We start from the raw sequence: 16,697 nt of genomic DNA on the forward strand, positions 1-16,697 counted from the left end.
TATTCCGAGTTGCAAAGTTCGGACCCAGAAGGACTACGGAAGTCCAACCCCTGGCCCTGTGCAGGACATCCGCACGAGTCACACTATGTGCCCGACAGCCCTGTCCAAACTCGTCCTGAAGTCAGTCTTAGTACTGGGCGGCCGGTTCCAGTGCCAGCCACGCTCTCCGTGACGAGCCCGCACTGGGCGCCGCGGCGGCCCGTGCTCTGTCACGGGTCACCGGAGGTCCGGCGGCCGGGCCCAGCCCCCCCCCTCCCCGCGCATGCGCGGCCCTGGGCAGCGGGGGCAGCGCGCGCGAAAATTCCAAAGGCGCGGCGCGGCGGGCGCGGGTAAGCGGCGGGAGGGGCGGCACGGAGCGGGTGTGGGGAGCTCCGGCGGGACCTACCCAGGCGCTGGAAGGCGGCTTCTCGCCCGTCCCGCCCCCGCTGGCCACGCCGCGGTGGTCGCGGGCCGGGGGATGTCGTGGCCGGAAGGGGTGCGCTAGTGCGGATCATTCTCCGGGCTCCGCGCCCTCCCCTGCTCCCCTCCGCGGGAGCCAGCGGCGACGGGCCCGCCGGGAAAGGCGTCGGGCCGGTCGCCCCTGGGCCTTTGAGGTCGGCAGGGGAAGGTGGCCGTGACGGTGGGGCCAGGCCATGCTGCATCCTGAGAGGTGCTGCCCGAGCTGCTGCGTGCCTCATCCCTGGGGTCCGTGCCAGCGTGCCCCATCCAGCCTGGCCTTGAGCACTTCCAGCGATGAGGCATCCCCAGTTTCTCTAGGCAGCCTGTGCCAGTGCCTCCCCACTTTCTGGGTGAAAAGTTTCTTCCTAATATCTAGCCTAAATTTTCTCTGTCTAAGGCCATTCTTCCTTGTACTATCACTACATGCCCCTGGTAAAAAGCCTTCTTGCATTCCCCGATAGGTACTGTCTGGTCCTGAAAACATCTGCAAAGAGAGACATCAACATCTCTGCTGTCTGTGTTTTGCTATTCCCCGTCCTTCTAGGGAGGAAACAGTGACAAAAGGTCATTTTGTGGTATATGTGGTATATGCAAGATCGGTGCAGCAATAATACATGGATACCTTCCTACATGGTTGATAGAAGGAGGGGGATTTGTTTCTGATTCAGCTGACTTTGCCAACTTTTGTACTGTGCAATCTGCCACAGACATCTGTGGTGGAGGAGCTCCATTAGAGCAGGCTTTTAAAGAATACTGTCAGAAACTGTAGCTGGCCTTTTATTTAAACTAAAGGTTAGGGAAGACAGATGTCCCATAAGTGCTGGGAGAATCTGACATTTTAAGTTTTGTGTTTGGTTCACAAGTGTAGATAATTAAATTTCCACTCCTCTCAAAAATTTTCCGAATGGCCATTTTTCATATGGGAGAATAACTAAAATAACTAAAATAGGATAATGTTCACTCTGAGTGAAGAAACCTTCAGGTAAAAGTACAGTGAATAACAATCTAGTGATGGGCTTTTTGAAAACTAGGAGAATCTTCAGAATTTGGGATTTTGTTTCTGATATGTAATTAAAGGAACTGAAGCTGCCCCCCATCTCTTTTGTGTAAAGAAAGCTTTATTGTCTGCGCCCAATAAATGAACTAGTTTATGTTCTGAGTTACATTAATTACTTGCTCCATTATTTGGGTTTATGCTCATCTCCCCTTCTTTGCTCAAGATTGAAAAGTTGTGTCAAGAATTGGTCACCATATGATACTTGAAGCAGGGGTGAAGACATTGCTGAAGGCACAGCGGCCAGATCCCTGGGAACATGTTGGATTTGGGTGTTCCTGCATGCGCCTTGGGCGCGTTTGGCGCCGTGGGGCAGGTGCACGCTGCCCCTCTGCAGGGACTTGACTCCAGAGAACGTGGCTCTGGGAGAACCCAAGTCGGAAACAGATCCCAAAGGTTAGCTTCTTGCTTACAGGCATCGATCAAATTTTGGTAATAACTTCTATACTTCTTATCGTAATTTCCTCAGGAGGTGAGATGTGTGTGGTTCTGCCTCTCTGTCTTTGGCTACTAAGGGTTGAACACGATAATTTTAATCAAGTTTGAAAGCAAGATAAAGGTTTTAAATGGTTCTGTTCCTATATATATTCTAAAATTTGAAGGGAGGGTCAAAAAGAAAGACTGATATTCCCCATATTGTTAGGCAGTAGTCCTCCAGGACTGTATCACCTCTTACAAAGAAAGGCAGAGAAAGTTGGGACTGTTCAGCTTGAAGAAGAGAAAATTGTGCAGAGAACTCATAGCCACCTCCCAGTATCTGAAGGGGGCCTACAGGGAAGCTGGAGAGAGACTCTTCATCAGGAATTGTAGTGATAAGACAAAGGGCAGTGGGTTCAAACTGAAAGAGGGAAACTTTGGGTTGTATATTAGGAAGAAATTCTTTCCTGTGAGGGTGGTGAGACCCTGGAACAGGCTGTCCAGGAAGGTTCTGGAATGCCCCAACCCTGGCAGCGTTCAAGGCCAGGTTGCTTAATTCCTTGAGTGGCAGGGAGGGTTGGGACTAGATGATCTGTAAGGTCCATTCCCCTTCCTTGACATTGTATGATTATGTGATCCCATCAGGTCAGCACATACATATGGAGCTGCTGGGTGGCTGTACATGAAATTAACCACAGGTTGCCATGGGTGAAAGTGTCATGAGAGGCAGTGGTGGGAGTTGGGGTGATGTTATGAGGAGTTACAGCAACAAAGGATACCCCTTTGAAGGCACTGGACACAGTTGTTCCATCAATGGAACAGCCTTGGGCACTCAGTGTGCTTTTAAAGTAGAATTTATTTATTTTTTCCCTAAGACATACATTTCAGTACAGTGCCCTACAATTGTGAAGGTGCTGCTTTTGGCAAAGAGGTCTTTCAAAAGACATTTGGGTGGAGGATCCTGAGATGGGTGACAAGAAATGGGTGAAACAAGTTTTTCCTGAACAAAGAACTCAGAAAGTGTTAGAATCGTTTGATATACATGGAATAATTTACATGGAAATATATTGCATGAGATTGTTCCCAAATAAAAATCTAAAGTCTTTGATTTATCAGATTTTTTTTTTTTTAAAAATACTTTTAATGAATACAGCATATTTTGTGCCAGCCTGATTTAAACAATGCACGAAAGTATGGCAGAATGTAAAGATCTTGCTACATGTATAGGTGATAGAACAGATCTCAAAAATCAAATCTTAAACAATTCAGCTTTCACCAAGAAGGGTATTCCCAGACCATATGTTTCAGTTAATGCTATAATAAATTGCTGTCATTGTTAATATTATTAAAATGAAGACAATGGTAATACTCATTAAAAAATCTGTATTTCCTTTCATGCAGCTTTGAAAATTAGAAAATTCTTTGTGCTTGGGACTTGGTGGCACATGCCACCGGCTCCCAAGAACACTTTAGGACCATGCAGTTTAATTTTTAAGTTAGAGGAATGTACAGTATGTTAAATATTCTGTCCTTGGAGAGGAATAGTAACTTTGCAAGTATTGCAGAATATTTAAAAATTAGTAAGACTTAGTTATGTGTTTTACTATAGAAGTAATATGATTTTAGATGGCTGTGACAAATGGTATGTAATGATTTGGAGGTACAAAATATTCTTTATTAGTATTAATCATAATCTCATTAAACATTAATGAATTAATAAAGAGAATTCAAGGTTGTTTATATTAATGATCGTAATTTACTCTTCTGAATTTTAGAGGTTTTGATTACAGCTTCTTTAAAATTTGTTCAAGAATGCTTTTACTCTGCGTGATGATAAAGGGCAGACTCATGTCAGATGCTGTTTGTGAGCAGTTTCTGTTTTTAAACTGTCAGCCTTGCATATGGTTGCAGGGTTGTCACATAATACTTCTCCGTGCATTTTTTACTTCCAATAGAAATTATATTTCTAAGCAATACTGTGAGCTATGGTTTCATAATTTTACTAGTAATGAATTGTACAGGTATTACTGGGCACAGTCTAAAGACAGATTACTTGCTCAAGTGTAGTCTGCACAGCATCGTTTACGGTAATGTTGCAAAATAAAGCCCATGAGTCTACTGCAACAAAATAAACTTTGTAAATCCTTGAGAGGAATAAATTAAAAAAAATTGTAAATGGAGTAAAACTGATGTTGCCAGGAATTTGGTTTTAGGGGCTTTTTTTGGTTTGTTTGTTTTTTGTTTTTTCATTTGGTTTTGGTTTTGTGTGTGTGTGTGTTTGTTGGGGATTTTTTTCTTCTTTTTTAAAAATTAAACAAGTATATAAGTAAATGTAACCTTCTTTAAAATGTGAGCAGAACTAGTCAGGTTTTGGCAGCGGTGAAGCAGAATTACTTAACTAACTTTAATGATTTCTTTAGTGTCATGTGTCAGAAGTGAGAATTGGATTCTTGGGCTTTGGACTCCTGAAGCCAAATTGTAGTGCTGTCCTTCCTCCCTATGAGTAGATTTAGTTTTGTTGAATTATTTAGATTAGGAATCTAAATTAAATCAGTCAGATCAATCTGATAGGTGAATTAGATTCAGTCATGTATTTTTAATAAATCTTGGTTAACAGTGTGACAGTGTTGAAGTATTCCAGATAGGACTGTAATAAGTTATCAACTAAATTGACATATGTGAGTGTCCAAGGACAAGAGGCTAAGAGACATGCCACTAGCTAGTATTTTTTTCTATGCTGTACATTAGAAGTTCTCATTTATCATCAACCAACCCCATTCATAAGAAGCTCCCTTCCCATAAGATAAGAGAAAAATACAGCCTTAATTTCATGCTAGGGGCAAAATTGTGAGGTTTTCATGAACGGATGTGACAGAGGCATTATTGACAAGTCAGAGGATACTCTGTAGTGCATTAAAGAGTAAATGCTCATAAAATATGCAGGAATAATTGACTGAAAATTCCACAAATCATTGTCTCATCGATTTGAATGTCAGTTCCTTGTCTTCAGTCTAAATGCTCACACAGCTAATTGTTGCTGTGGTATGAGTTTGACTGAGTGAATGACCAAACGTCTTTGCTCTAGATGTTTCTGAGGAAACTTATCTCTTCTTGTTTGCAAAGAATGAATAGCCTGATTTAATGCCTGTGAATAGCATGAAACCTTGTCAATGGACTCCAGGGACAAGTATCTGTGGGAGTGTGTTAAGATAATGTACAACAAAAAAGGTGTAAATGTTGATGTGAATGTCATGAAGTTATTTTTATTCTTCTGAAGAATACATTTTTCTTTTTCTGTCAGATGTACTTAATGCTGTAAATACATCTTTATTCTGAAGATTTTATTCTATGGCTATTTCTGAGTGTGAGTAGTCAGAGAGAGAGGGGGGAAAATATCTTTTATGCCAGAGAAGTGCATTCTTTCATTTGCAAACTTTCATTAACTGTGGACTCTGTGAATACTTTTAACAGATTTTTTTACTTACACTTATTAAGCTGTCACTAGAGTTCATATAAAGGTATGTGTAATATAAAGTGGAAGGAAAATACTTCTTTGTGATTCTTATGTGGTTGTTTTCTTTTTGACCATATTTTGACCATCATTGCATAAATTGTCATGTCATGCTTGAGGAGCTTAAGGTGAGTAATAGATTGTCTTCGAAGAAATCCTTCAAAGACAGTATTTCCTAATAGGCTAGTGTATATAAGATTTGTGTGTTTTATCTCCTTTTGTCATTTGTTTCCTCAGTGACTTTGAAAAAGTTGCTGTTTGTTCCTCTGTTTCCTTATGCTTATGCAGAAATGCTTTAACTCTGTTAGAACTGAGGGATTTCAGTAACAGGTATATGCTTCATTAATAAATATTAGAGGTTCTTATAAAAATTCTTTGTATAAGAATTATAACCCGACTGTATGAGTAGCTCTGGATATCACTAACATAGCATTTTACCTTACTTCAAGTACTTGAGATAAAGAGTTTGAAACATATGTCTTCATTTCATATACCTGTGTAAGCTGGGGGGGTTTAGAAGTTGCATGGCTATCAAAGAAGCACTGTCGGAAATATGAATCCCCTTAGTGTTCACTCATTATTTAGTTGTTCATTCATTTATTTATTTTATTATTTGTAGGAGGAAAGGTGAGTAGTCATTCTTCTCTACAGGTTGTGTCCCTATTGCTTTTCCTCACAACCCCCACAGCTTAGCTGGAGGAAGAATATGCTTTGGCAGGACCTTTTTTAGACTTTCCCCTTGCCACCTTGTAATTTTAATATGTACAGGTGGAAGTAAATGCTATTCCTTCATACACTAATACAAAGGAATACACATTTTCTACTGTATTACAGGTCATATGTGACTCCTCTGATGAACAGATTAATGTTCTAACTTGCTGTGTACAGTTTAATGTATGTGCTTCTGCCCATGCTTGGACATGAGGGAATTACTGCATAGTATATCTGTTAATCGCAGAACTTAAATTTCTAAAAAAGAAAGTGCCAAGGATTGGTGAATATGCAACATCCCTGTCACTTGATAGCTCACAGTATGTAACTGACATGAAATGCTGTTTATTCCATGATGAAACTTTGAATTAATCTTTACCTAGGTTTTTGTTGGTATTTTTTCAGAGGAACTGAATTTTAAGGAAATAAATTTCTCTGTTTTCCACTCAAGCAGCATACAAATACAAATTTATAGAAGAGGAGGTTCTGTGATGACAGAAGTTTGGGTGATGGGTTTGGTTTACAAACAGAACAGAATGGGCTATTTTGTAGGGACAAAAATCATCTAGTCCAACTGCCTGACCAATTCACAGCTGAACAAATGTTGACTTTGGTATTACGTGCATTGTCTAAATGCCTCTTTTTAAGGCACTTGACAGGCATGGAGCAAAACCCACATCTGTAGGAAACCTGTTCCAGTGTTTGATCACTATGCTGGTGAAGAAAGATTTCTCAGTGTCCATCTGAACGTCTTCATCCCCTGATGAAGCTTTGAACCATTCACACACGTCTTGTTATTGGATTCCAGGAAATCCTGGTAAAAGGCCAGCATTCCCTCTCCAGGTCCCCACTAAGGAAGCTGTACCAAGCAATGGGGTCACCCCTGAGCCTCCTTCTCTCCAAACCAGACAAACCCAGAGCCCTCAGCCGCTCCTCACAGGATGTGCCTTCCAGCCCTTCCACCAGCTCTGTTGTCCTCCTCTGGACCATTCAGGGCCCTTCCCACCCTTCTCAGGCTGTGGGGCCCAGCACTGCACACAGGACTCAGGGTGAGGCCGCAGCAGGGCTGAATCCAGCAGGATGATCCCAGCCACAGCTGGTGATGCTGTGTCTGATGCAGCCCGGGATGGGGTTTGCCCTCCTGGCTGCCCGGGCACACACTGCTGATTCACCCTGAGCTGCTACAGACCAGCACCCCCAGACCATTTTTTTTCTGAAGTGTTTTGTAGAGAAGAGGCTGAAGAAAGTCTTTCAGATGTCTGAAATGACAGTGTTAATAATACTGGTTTTAAACTATGGGAGACAGTGGTAACTGCATATAAAAGTTTAACTGAAAAAGTAGAATTAAAATTTGATACAAAAATTGCTCATTGTCTATGTAACTATAATTCATTCATTTTGCTTTGGCTTACATGAAGCTATTTCTAGCATATTTGCTAGAATTGGGTAGTGAAAACTGTATAGTCAGATAACCCAGATAACTATTGTGTCAGGTAACCCACAAGATTGGGAGCGATGCATTAGCTGTCAGATTTGGTATAGAAGAATGGGTACAAACAATAGATAAAATCTAACAATTTACTATTTTTGCTAAAAGGCCTAATTTTTCTAATGTAGTTACTTGGTAAGCTCTTACGTGGATGAGCTTCTCACTGTCATGAAAGCTTAATGTGAAATATAGGCTTTATTGAGACTAAAAAAAATTTTGCCACTGATGTAAGCAACCAGCATTTCATTCCTTTTCTTGTAACCTGCAAAGTAAGATCTAACTTAAGTAGTGTGTAGGCTGCTGTTATCAGAGACCCATACACAATTGATGTGTGATGTTACTGTAATTGTTAGTGAAGCTAAAGAAGCTAGTGTTAGCAATAATCAGGCTTGTTGCAGAGTGTGGCAAAAATATTTTTATGTTGCCAGGTACCAGAGACAGTTCTGCCTTCTGTAGTTTGAAGGCTCAGTCAGACCTAATGTCTCATTCCAGAGTTGCCTTTATTTTTGCATAGTTGTTATAGCTGCAGTTTCCCTTGTTTTCTGTGATAACAATGGAAATCTTTATTTCTGTTGTTGTCACAACAGTCAGCTGAGAATGAGCTGGACTAAATGAAAAGGCCCTGTTCCAGCAAGCTAAATCCAAGGATACTTGAACATTAATTTTTGTTAGAGCTATACTCCCAAAAACTTTATTCTTCAAGCACAAGGAGAGATTTCTATGTTCCAGTGACCTGCGTGTTACCAAATAGTCTTGTAAGGTTTACTATTTAGATTGCAAGAAAAAATACAGAAACTTTACTGAGGAAATAAATTGAAAGGAGGTGTGCTTCACACCCCCTTTCTCCCACCTCCATTTCTAGGAAACTGTGAAGGTGTGTACTTGTTTGTGATTCTGTTTACCATGCCCAGGATGTAAATTTTAGCTTCTGTATTTTGAGTTATGTTGTTACTTCTGTGGTAGATGACTGATAAGAAGAAAGCAATTCACCTATGGAAGAGCAAGCAAGGAGTTGAAGGGTGAGCTAGCAGCCCCGTTTCTTTCAAGTCTGGCTTTTGTTCTGGAAGGTCTTGCTGCTCTGCTTAACATCAGTGTGCACTGGTCAAATCTGAGATTTTCCTGATTGCCTTGAAACAAATTTTGATTTTCTGCATCCATCTGATTCCCTGTCTTCTGGTATGGACAGCTTTATGTGAGTCTTGCTGGATTTTGTTCTGGCTACTGCTGACATTGAAATTCTTTTAAACTAGGACATTGTATGTTTGGTACTTTGCCAAATTGCATAGAGTCTTCTTCCAGAGATGAAAAGGTGCCTTACTTTATTGCCTATTTTCTCCTCTTAAATTTAATTAAAAAGAACAAACAAACAAACAAAAAACCCCCCACATTTACTAGTGGTGTCGGAGTATTACAATCTTTTTTGTGTTCCGTGCAGGAGTAGGTTCCAGTGGATTGTGATCAGATTTTTTATTCAGTTTGTTCCTAAAAATCCATTATGTGGGCTGGTACTTACATATTTTGTATTTGAAAGTATAGTTGACTGTCTTCTTGCCTGTTAAGATTCGTTATCAAAAGGTAACAAATAACATGTGAAATTCAGTGATATCTGTCCTGCTTTCACTTTTCCTGTGGACAGAAGAGTTAGATGGATGTGCTGAGATATTATTTCTGCTTTTCCCATTAAAGAGGGCTTTATTCTTTATTTTCAAGCCTCTTGAAATAGGGTAAGTTAAAGGGAAGATGTGCTGCTACAAGATAAGGTATTGGAACCAGAAAGTTTTAAAATTAATTTAAAGGCAAATAAATAATTTTGGGGTCATGAAGCCTGATAAATGGAAATCACAAAATATGCTGAGTTGGGAGGGACTCACAAGGATGATCAAGTCCAGCTCCTGGCCCTGCACAGCACCATCCCCAAGGGTCATACCCTGTGCCTGACAGCATTGTCCAAATGCTCTTGAGCTCTGCCAGACAGGTGCTGTGAGCACTCCCTGGGGAGCCTGTTCCAGTGTCCAGCCACCCTTTGGTAGAAGAAAGCTTTGTCATGATCATACAGTCCTTGTGCAGGGAGAGGGAGATGTAATGTTCTCAGAGTATGTGAGAAAGGGAGATCTTGTATGAACCCCAGCAAACCTTGCTTCCTCAGGGCATCAGGTCTTCTCTAGACCTGCAGAGCAGCAGAATGCAACTGGAAATACCATTTTTTCAGATAGCTGTGATACGCAGATGAAAATTGTGCAAGAGGTTTAATATATGTCCTGTCCACAAAATTAAGCCCTGCTAGGGGCCACAGTTACTTAATGATGAAAACTGAGCTCTTCATCCTGTGAGACCTGGTAACGTAATTCAGAAGGCAACTGTGTTAAATTACCTATTATCAGAGTAAACAGAAGAAAGAAATATTGAGCACCTAGTAAATGCTAAACAAATACGGCCTATATGAATAGTGCAGCAATTCCTAGAAATGCCACTTTATTGTATTCTTATGTAGATCTCAGCATGATTTTATAAAAAATGTGAACTGATGGTAGTCCAGAACAGAGAAGAGCAATGCCTTTAGCATTTTTGTGATTATAATTCTTGAAAATCTACATTCAGCCTTGAGATGAGTTCAGTGGATGGTACTAATACATATACTACTGATCATATGGTACTAATAATGCCGAGGTCGTGGGTTCCATTCCCACGTGCACCATTCCCTTGAAAGTTGGACTCAGTGATCCTTATGGGTCCCTTCCAACACAAAGGATTCTGTGAATGTGTAATAATTGCTGTAAGGAATTCTTCTACCATTGAATTGACAAGAGTAGTTCTTGTCCAGAGCTTTTCAGAAGTACACAACCCTTCCTCCTCTCTCCCCACCAAAAAGTGCAGTTTTCCATGTCATTCTAATGGTTTATTCCAAACATGCGCTGCAGATTACATCTTCTCTTAATCAGGGATTATTTGTTCCTTATTCCTGATATATTAGGATTTTTTGCAGTTTCGGAAAACTAATTGCACAGAAAATCATGTCCTTTAATCCACTTTGGAAATGCATATCAGACTGACTTCTCTATTTTTTGCCCATAAATGGATTCATGAATTAAGCATTAAACTGCAGCTAAAATTTCTGAACTCTGCTTTAGAAACAGAGCGGTGTTCCATTTTCATCAGAAAATTATACAAAATATTCTGGATCAAGTCCAAGACATCCTTTTGAGGATAGGTTCTGATCCGTAGACTGTATAGTTGAAGGTTTTTTTGGTTCAAGTCCTTTGTTTCTGCTGTCATGAAACAAGGTGAGGGTTTTGAATGGCACCATACATAGAACTGCTTTGTCCTGTGTGAGAGTATTGCTGGTCTGTTGATTGGAGAATAATTTTCTCATCTCGAAGATATTCAGATATTTTAAGGGAATTATCTCTCAGAAACAGTAGAAAAAATGCACACTTGCTGTTATCAGCATAGAGGAAAGATACATTTCTAAGATTTTCTTTCACTTGTGATTTGTACTGGTTTTTGTTTGCTTTGTTTTGTTTTAATAGTAGCAGTACTAAAAAAAAACTTCATGTGCAACTCAGTCTTTCTTTGTAGGGCAATAGCTCTGGACCAGTTAAGGAATGGACAGGGAATCTCACTGGACCAGCAGTCCAGTTTATTTAGCTGTAATAACCAGGGAGATAAAACACCTTTCTTATTAGAGAGCTGGGATCTTAGACTTCTGGAAAAAGAATAGTGATGGCTGTGCCATTCTGCATACTGGAATAATAGAAACAGGTACTCAGTAGATTAGATTAGCTTGCTTAATTTGCTTTACTTGGATTCTTAATTAATACTTGACTCATTATTGGCCCCAAAAGACTGGGGTTTTTGCAGTTCCTCTTTTTTGATTGTTTTGTTTTTCTTTTTTAGCTCCTTTCCTAAAAGTTTTAGGAACCATTTTATTAGGGGTTTGGTTTTTCAGTTATTTGGGAGGATTGATCATGTCTGGGAACATCAGGTAGGGCCATTAATTTAATCCAGTGTGTTAGTTTACTTCCTGGCTTTAAATTGTTCTGAAAGTCTTTCTTGTGCCCTTGTGGTGATACAAGTGTTTGAGGGCTAATTGCCACTGGTACCTGTGTCACTTCAGCCAGCTACTTGTGATGGAGTGTCTCATAGCGAGTTTTGATACTTACAGAAGATCACTACAAGATCTTGGCACTGCACAGATCCCTTAAGAGCTCTGCTGACAGCAAAGTTGCGGATGAGAGAGTAGTAAAGAGCACAAGAACAGTAGCTTTGTTTGTCTTTGAACAAGTTTGGGGCAGACACACATTGTACACTAGCAATCCAACAGCTTAACCTCAAATTTTTTCTCTTTTTTTCTTTTTCCCCCTCCCTGGAGAGAGTCCAAACTCAAATGATAGCTGTGATTCACTAGGGGTTGGTTATTATCTATCTATCTATCTATCTATCTATCTATCTATCTATCTATCTATCTATCTATCTATCTATCTATCTATCTAATCTATCTGTCTATCTAGTTATTTAGTTATTTGTTTGTTTATAATCAAAGAAAATTTTCGTCAATCAAAAGATGAATAAATCATCAATCAAAATCAAAGAAATTAATCAAGTTCATTAATTATCTTCAAATTTTTATCTGGCTCAGATTAGCATGCTATACAAATCTTGTGTTTGTAAGGGTTAGCTGTATGAAGCAAGTTTGGTTTGCAGTGCTGCTGTGGAGGTTGTGGTTTATTTCTTTGGTTTATAGCTTGAAAAAATATATTTACTCATTTCTGTGGCATCTATGAGTGTCTGAATTTGTCTCCAAGTGGGCAACAATTAATTTCTGGAAATTGCCACCATATTCTGTTAATTGACAGTTGTCTTTACAGTTTTGACAGAAAGAACAATGATTGGAAGGCTGCAAGAAGTCATTTGGTCTTTCAGCCTAAGAGGTATTTCTTTCAGAGAGATTTAAAGGTTGTTTTACTGCCTGCTGTGCTATTATCTGTCCTTCTGTCAAAGAAAAATATAATAGTAGAGCAGGAAAAAGTTTGTGCTGTTTTTTGTTGTTTTTTTATTGGGGCAGTTTGGTTAGATTTTAATTGTTCTGACTTGGTGATAATGCTTATCTCTCAAAGACCAGCTTTTTAAAGTGAAGTGTGCCAGATGGGATCATTTATGTTATAGCTTTCATTCAGAACTGAGTTACATAAAGCATATGTTTCATAACATATGGTTATATTTTTCTCTCTTATTCATATGGCATACAAGGAGAAACAGAACTGAAATATTAAATTTATTATTTTCTGTAAAGGCGAATACTCTTTTTTCACGTAAAGCTAACGATCAGTTACAAATATAGAAATTACAATGAGCAAAGCCTCCTGGTGCCTTTTGTTTTGATTGAGCCTGATTTTAATACTTTAATTTATCTTGGAAAGCATATTTTTAGTTTTTCATTATGCATAGCATGTGAAATGCAAGCTCATATTATTCTAAAATCCTGAATAAAATATTGATGATGAAAAGTTTAGGTTAGTGTGAAGCACTTCTGAGTGTTACATTTATTCTAGGATAATTTACTGATTACTGTGCCCCCTTTGCTACTTTGTCATTATGGGGTTAGTTAACTTCTTAATATCACAAATAAAATTACCACCCTTATGAGATGTATACACAGACACTCCCTACACCCCATTTTCTTGTGGATACAGGAAAGGTAGCAGAAATCTCTCTTTGGATATTCATTCTTGGATTTAAGCCAGTGTTCAGTGCTGCCTGATGTGGACTTAAAATCTTTTCCTTAGGGTTGTGGAATGGCTCAGGACACTACAGTGCCCAAACTGAACTTTGAATATTGGTTGGATAAAGCTGTTGAATGGGGTCAAGCCACCACACTGGAATCCCAGAAAGATGTGTGCCTTCACTTGCCCCAGCTCCAGGAATTTCTACATCAGCTTTATGAAACAATAAAACATTTGGTAAGTGACTTTAGAAGGAAGAGTGACCTGTTTTGAAGAGGTCCTCCAAAACAACCTGCCTCATGTTTTGACAAAACCAGAAGCTAACAGTAGCAAAAAGGTTTGTCTTGTTGACCTAAGGTACTGCTTGATTTGAGGGGCAAACTGGGGAAACAGTCACAGGTAATGCAAACAAGAGTGTGCTTCCTGTTTCCCTGATTTATTGTGAAAGGAGCTTTTTCTTCTTGAGTTGTTGATGTTACGTGAAATTTCCCAGCCAATGCTCTAGACTCTTAACAAAATTCTTTAAATAAACAAGAATTTGATTCTGCTTGTCAGGTCATAAATTGGATGATTTAAAGGCCTTAACATGCAAAACTCTTACTGATCCTTTAAATCTTAGAGGGCCTTCTGACATGTTAACCCCAGTGTTATGGCACACACACTGAATTCTAGCAGCATGGTCAGATCACTGGCATAAGCTGCTGCCTGTTCTATTTATTAATTAAATTATTGTCTGCACTCACTTGAGTAAAAGTAGTTGTTCATGGTTAATTGATAATATGTTTTTCTGAGCATTGCTTTTTTAGTGTAGATATTCAGTGTAATTAATTTTAGAAGTACGTCATTATGGCATAAGGCTTGCTTCTTATGGAAGTTTTTATTTTTAAATATTCTTACCTGTAGACTGCAGATTGAGCTTTGTTTCTGAACTGACTTTAAATGTTAAATTTTAGGTAAAATGTTTTGGGGGAGTGGAGTTTCTTCCCATGTTTGTACTTCTTTTCCCTTAAGAGGGAAAAGAAATGTTGCTACTTCACGTAATCCGAGGCATGGCCTGAAATGGACTTTGTGAATATGGCCCCAGAAAGCCTTGGTCTAGCCCCAAACATGAGACAATGTGAGGAATTTATTGTAGTAGCTGATGATTATCATCCTTGCTACTTGCATGTTATCTCAGCACAGCGCTATTTTCCAAAGCCTTCATTTATTAGGTAGTAAAGCTACAAAAATGGAAAAATAGGCCTGATTACACAGTATTGTATATAAACTACATTGTCTATTACTTTTATAGTGAAACTGCTTTCTATTTGGTTAAATGTCAGTTTGTTACTGACTAGTCATTAAGTTCATTTAAAGAAGGTAAACAAAAGTAACAAAGATTATTTTATGCCATAGTAGGTATTAATTTCTTCAGAAACTGAGACAGTGTTTTATAACACTGATGATCAAAAATGTGTGTTAATTAAGCTTTTAATACAATGAAATCTTATACTTGCTAGTTACTCGTACTGATCTGCTTGCTGGGTGTGAGGCAAATGAAGACATTTTCTTATTTCTAATTTTCTAATTTTCTAGTTAAGTATTAGGTAAGGAAATAAGTTTTAACTTACTTGAATGATGACATTATTGAAAATTTAACGTACCTGCAAGTGTTTTTCTTTCAGAGTAAAATCTTTCGGATTGCAATTTACAACAATGTATCATTAATGGTTCTCTTAAACTACTCTTAAACTTCTTTTGATGTGCAGTATATTTACTATCTTTTTGTTTGTTTTTATGTTTTAGCAGGGTTCCACTGCAGCAATTGAGCAGTTCCCTTTAATTGGACAGCTTCTAGGAAGGCTCTGTTGGAATCCTTTTGTTATAGGATATGGTAAGAATGTGTAAAGTTATTTCTGCATTAGTTCCATAAACTTTATTCTGTAGAAGTTAGCAAAATATGAGTTGTTATATACTGAGATTTTTTTTTCCATAAAAACACAGCATTCTTTTTTTAATGAAGTAAAATTCTGAGATAAAAAGGCTGTCCTTGTTATTTAAAATATATGGCCTTCAGAAATGTTAAATTCACTTTTGGATCTAATTAATTTCATGGTTTAGTTATGGAATCTTGGCTTTGGACCAGTAGGTTTTAAACTCAGTGAGTGTTTATGTGCATCACGATTTCCATTCTCATTTTTTTTATTGATTACATTTTTTGGGTGTCTCAAAGTGTACAAAATCTAGTGCTTCAGATTACTTTGAACAGAAGTTCCTTTCCATATGCACCAGAATATTCTATCATACATGTTAAGATAGAAGAAATAACATTTCTGATACGTGTGTTTTGTAATTAGTCTACGTTATGATTGTGTTTGTTTTTATTGAATCCTTACTATGTATTTTCCCCATTTCTCCATCCTTAACTAGTGAAAGTGCGCACAGAATCAAAATCAAAACAGTAAAGTAGTAACACAGGAAAAAGGCATATGAAAAAATGAAGTGCTCTTACTGGTGGTGAATATGTGTGTAGGTGAGAATATAGAAGAGAAAATAAATTTGGCACAGGAAAATTGTTTGAAGGGAGGAGACGCTCCTTGTGCTATGTCATCAACAGTTCTGATACATTTGTCAGGAAGTGAGACATTAAAATTTTGATAAGTTACATACCATACTTGGTATGTCATTTAAGCAGAAAACTGATTCTGAGCTTCTCTGTGTGCTCCTTAAAAATTAACTTTTTGCCAGTCTTTTGCTCTTAATACAAGTACAAATAAAATAAATAAAAAAATAAATAACATTATGTCTCTTCTGTTTTATGCTTCCTTTTGGGGAAATACAGAAAGGGGAAAATTTGTTTTCCACTAGAAGAGCTTATTAAGTCAAGCACAGCATACATCTTCTGTTTTGGCTTTGTCTTCTAGACAGCTCCAACCACAGGCAAAATGAACTTGAGTGTAAAACACATAGTAGTTGTGTGTAATGCCAGCACTTCACCTCTGGAAGGAAAATTCGGGAAGGAACCATAGGTTTAAACGTAGACCACTTTTGCAGAGCAACTAATGTATGCTTTCTAAAAAGCCTTTTCATACTTTACAGATATATTTTTACAATGGAGAGGTTTCCCTTCTCATCATAGTTTTTGAGTATGTTGGTTACCATTGATGTTTACAATTACACACACACTTTGTAAGTTTTTGTTTGGAATATGCAAGTCTTCAGATGATCAGTTTTTCTGAGCTGACAGTATACTGTGTTATAGAAAGTAGCTTCACCTATGTTTCTCATCAGAGTTGAAAGCTGTCTATCTGCTTTTGGCTCCTTTTCACAAAAATCCCAGCAATATATTCTTGGTTTGCTCTACTTCCTTCCTCTTTT

The 16,697-nt window shown here is 38.6% G+C and overlaps 1 protein-coding gene across 2 annotated transcripts in view; it reads left to right on the top strand.

The window, feature by feature from the left end:
* Positions 1-268: 268 nt before the first annotated feature.
* The window catches only part of FANCC (FA complementation group C), a 71,239-nt gene continuing 54,810 nt past the window's right edge, over positions 269-16,697 (top strand). The window contains exons 1-3 of one of the 2 annotated variants that reach the window (XM_014252227.2): positions 269-329; positions 13,404-13,577; positions 15,126-15,213. In XM_014252227.2, the coding sequence (XP_014107702.1) occupies positions 13,413-13,577; positions 15,126-15,213 (253 nt within the window). In that variant the 5' untranslated portion in view covers positions 269-329; positions 13,404-13,412. The remainder of the gene's footprint in view (positions 330-13,403; positions 13,578-15,125; positions 15,214-16,697) is intronic. The other variant, XM_088054289.1, reaches the window with a different exon arrangement.

Source organism: Pseudopodoces humilis, chromosome 4 (assembly GCF_049639895.1).
Source record: "Pseudopodoces humilis isolate 2021_Gansu_Grassland_sample_001 chromosome 4, ASM4963989v1, whole genome shotgun sequence".
In the NCBI taxonomy this organism is placed as follows: Eukaryota; Metazoa; Chordata; class Aves; order Passeriformes; family Paridae; genus Pseudopodoces; species Pseudopodoces humilis.